Source organism: Primulina huaijiensis, chromosome 17 (genome assembly GCF_012295235.1).
Source record: "Primulina huaijiensis isolate GDHJ02 chromosome 17, ASM1229523v2, whole genome shotgun sequence".
NCBI lineage: Eukaryota > Viridiplantae > Streptophyta > Magnoliopsida > Lamiales > Gesneriaceae > Primulina > Primulina huaijiensis.
In genome coordinates this window covers 650110-652655 of record NC_133322.1, presented here as the reverse complement: position 1 = coordinate 652655, position 2546 = coordinate 650110, and the positions used below count along the sequence as shown (strand labels likewise).

Here is a 2546-nt window from a genome sequence, read left to right as displayed (position 1 = left end):
ATTAGGATACAGATAATAAAACATAAGAGGTGATTTTAAGCATTCACATCAGATGAAATTGTTGCCATTATTTGGTACAAAAAGATTATTTATTATATATATAAATTGTTTGGAAGGAACCTCACTCAAGTAGCTAGCTAAGCTAGGTCATACAATGTCAAAAATGATTCGAACTCCCCTTCTGATCTAATTCTAAATTTGAAGGGGAGGTACAGGAAGGTAGTAAAAAACAGGCAAATCTTTATATACAAATAACCCCATTAAGGAAAAGAGAATGGTTAAATGAAATAACAGCTGCAGACATGTATATAAATATGGAAATATTTTAGAAAACATTGCCTTAAGTATTTATAATTACTTCATTGAATGATGAAAGAGGATTCCCCAACTTGGTTTTGTATCATATTTCAGGCCATTCGATCCATTTAATTTTAAACCCAAAAAAAGAGACTCAGCCTGCACATATATGATACGATTCAAAGCACTCACAGCTAGAGGCTAGGATAGGGGAGCTGCTAACTAGCTACGTAAGCTAGAGGGAGATTTATGGAGAAGAGAAGGAGATCTGCCTATTTCAACTGGTGAAATGCCAAATTTTTAACTGTCTATTATCGTAGGTTTTTCATGTGAATTCTTCCAAAATAAATACAACTTGCGGTTTAATGGACGCAGTGTCTTAATATATATACATGTGGGCATAATTGATCAGATGATCGTGGAGTAGTTTCTCTAGTTTTCTACTGATTCAAGATTCTTTTTTTGAAAAATATATTTTGGTTCTTTGAGAGCTTTGTTTTAAGTTTGTCGAAATGAGAAATTGAATTGAAGCTTATTTCTTGTTCTGGTGTCTTTTAATCTTTCTTGAGGGTTTAAGAATGTGGGATCTCAACGATTCACCGGATCAAAAAAGGTACGATGAATCAGACGCGTGTTCGGACGAGAAGGGCAAACGGCTCGGATCCGCCTCGAATTCAAGTTTATCGGCGGTGGTTATGGAGGACGGTTCAGAAGAAGAAGATAAAGCAGCAGCAGGAAGAGGTGGAATTAGGAAGAAAAGCAGCAAGATTTTTGGTTTTCTTTTGGAAGATGAAACGGGTCCGTGCTCGTCGGAGATTGAACTTCCCGTGACTCGCCAGTTTTTTCCGGTGGATGAGTCGGAGATGGGGAATGTACCAGCTCCAAATTTTCCGAGTTCCCATTGGATGGGAGTTCAGTTCCGCCAGTCTGATCCCCAGGGCGGCGCCAGCGGAGGAGGAAATGGAGCTGCATCAGGGAAGTCGGCGGCAGAGGCTGCGAAACCTCGAAGGAAAAACCGGCGCGGACCGAGATCCCGGAGCTCTCAATATCGTGGCGTCACGTTTTACCGGAGAACTGGCCGCTGGGAGTCACATATATGGTTTGTCGACTAAACGATCAAAATTAATTTTCCGTTTATCTTTTGAAAAAAACAAATACACACACACACATCCATAATTCTTTAACTGCTTTGTCTGTCTAATTCAGGGACTGTGGGAAGCAAGTTTATTTAGGTCAGTTCTTTTCTTTCCTAAACTTGCCGCATGATCAATATATATATATTTTTTAAAAATATATAAAATTCATGTGTCATTTACTTTGGATTGTTTTCTTGAGATTCTTGATTCAAAAGTATTCGAGTGCCTAATTACATTTTACTAAAACAGGTGGTTTTGATACGGATCATGTTGCAGCCCGGTAAGCTTCCAAGAATCCTACTTTAATGTTCATAAATTTGTTGCTAACTAGCTAACGTCGATTAAGATTTAAATTCTTGAAATTAAGAAAAATGGAATAATTCCAAATAATAAATATAACTTGCATGTGTTGCAGTGCATATGATAGGCCAGCCATTAAGTTCCGCGGAGTGGAAGCAGACATAAACTTTAGTATTGATGATTATGAAGAAGACTTAAAACAGGCAAGTCTTTTGTCTGACAATCAGAGAGAGAGAGAGAGACAAAAAGTGTGTGTGTGGTTGTGTTTCGATCTTCGTCTTATCTCGCACAGTATTTTTCCTTATATCCAACAGCGGTGTTCTAATGACTGGCCACCCACAAAATTCAGGTAACAGGTACATGGAATGTTTAAAACGGGTTTAAAAATTTAGCATGATCGAATTTCTTTTTTTAAATTTTTTTAAAGAACATGTTGTACATTAATTCACAGCCCACACATATACACGTGTATCTTCTTGACTTTGTTATCAAGATTCATGAGATATTTGTCGGAGATGAACGTATATCATAAAGATGACAATTAATTTATAATTTGTGGAGCCAAACTTGTTTAAAATAAGGATGACAATTAATTTATAATTTGTGGAATGAGGGAAGAGGGAAAATTATATTATTCCATGTTACGTACGTATTTCAGATGAGCAACCTGACAAAGGAAGAATTCGTGCATGCATTGAGAAGACAAAGCACTGGTTTTCCGAGGGGCAGTTCCAAGTATAGAGGTGTTACTTTGCACAAATGTGGACGGTGGGAAGCCAGAATGGGCCAATTTTCTCTCTCTCTCTCATATAT

At 37.5% G+C, this 2546-nt stretch overlaps 1 protein-coding gene across 1 annotated transcript in view; it reads left to right on the top strand.

Moving 5' to 3' along the window:
* Positions 1-342: 342 nt before the first annotated feature.
* LOC140963224 (floral homeotic protein APETALA 2-like) overlaps positions 343-2546 on the top strand; it is a 3689-nt gene continuing 1485 nt past the window's right edge. The window contains exons 1-5 of the mRNA XM_073422515.1: positions 343-1396; positions 1504-1529; positions 1683-1713; positions 1849-1936; positions 2392-2523. Of these exons, the coding sequence (XP_073278616.1) occupies positions 876-1396; positions 1504-1529; positions 1683-1713; positions 1849-1936; positions 2392-2523 (798 nt within the window). The 5' untranslated portion in view covers positions 343-875. The remainder of the gene's footprint in view (positions 1397-1503; positions 1530-1682; positions 1714-1848; positions 1937-2391; positions 2524-2546) is intronic.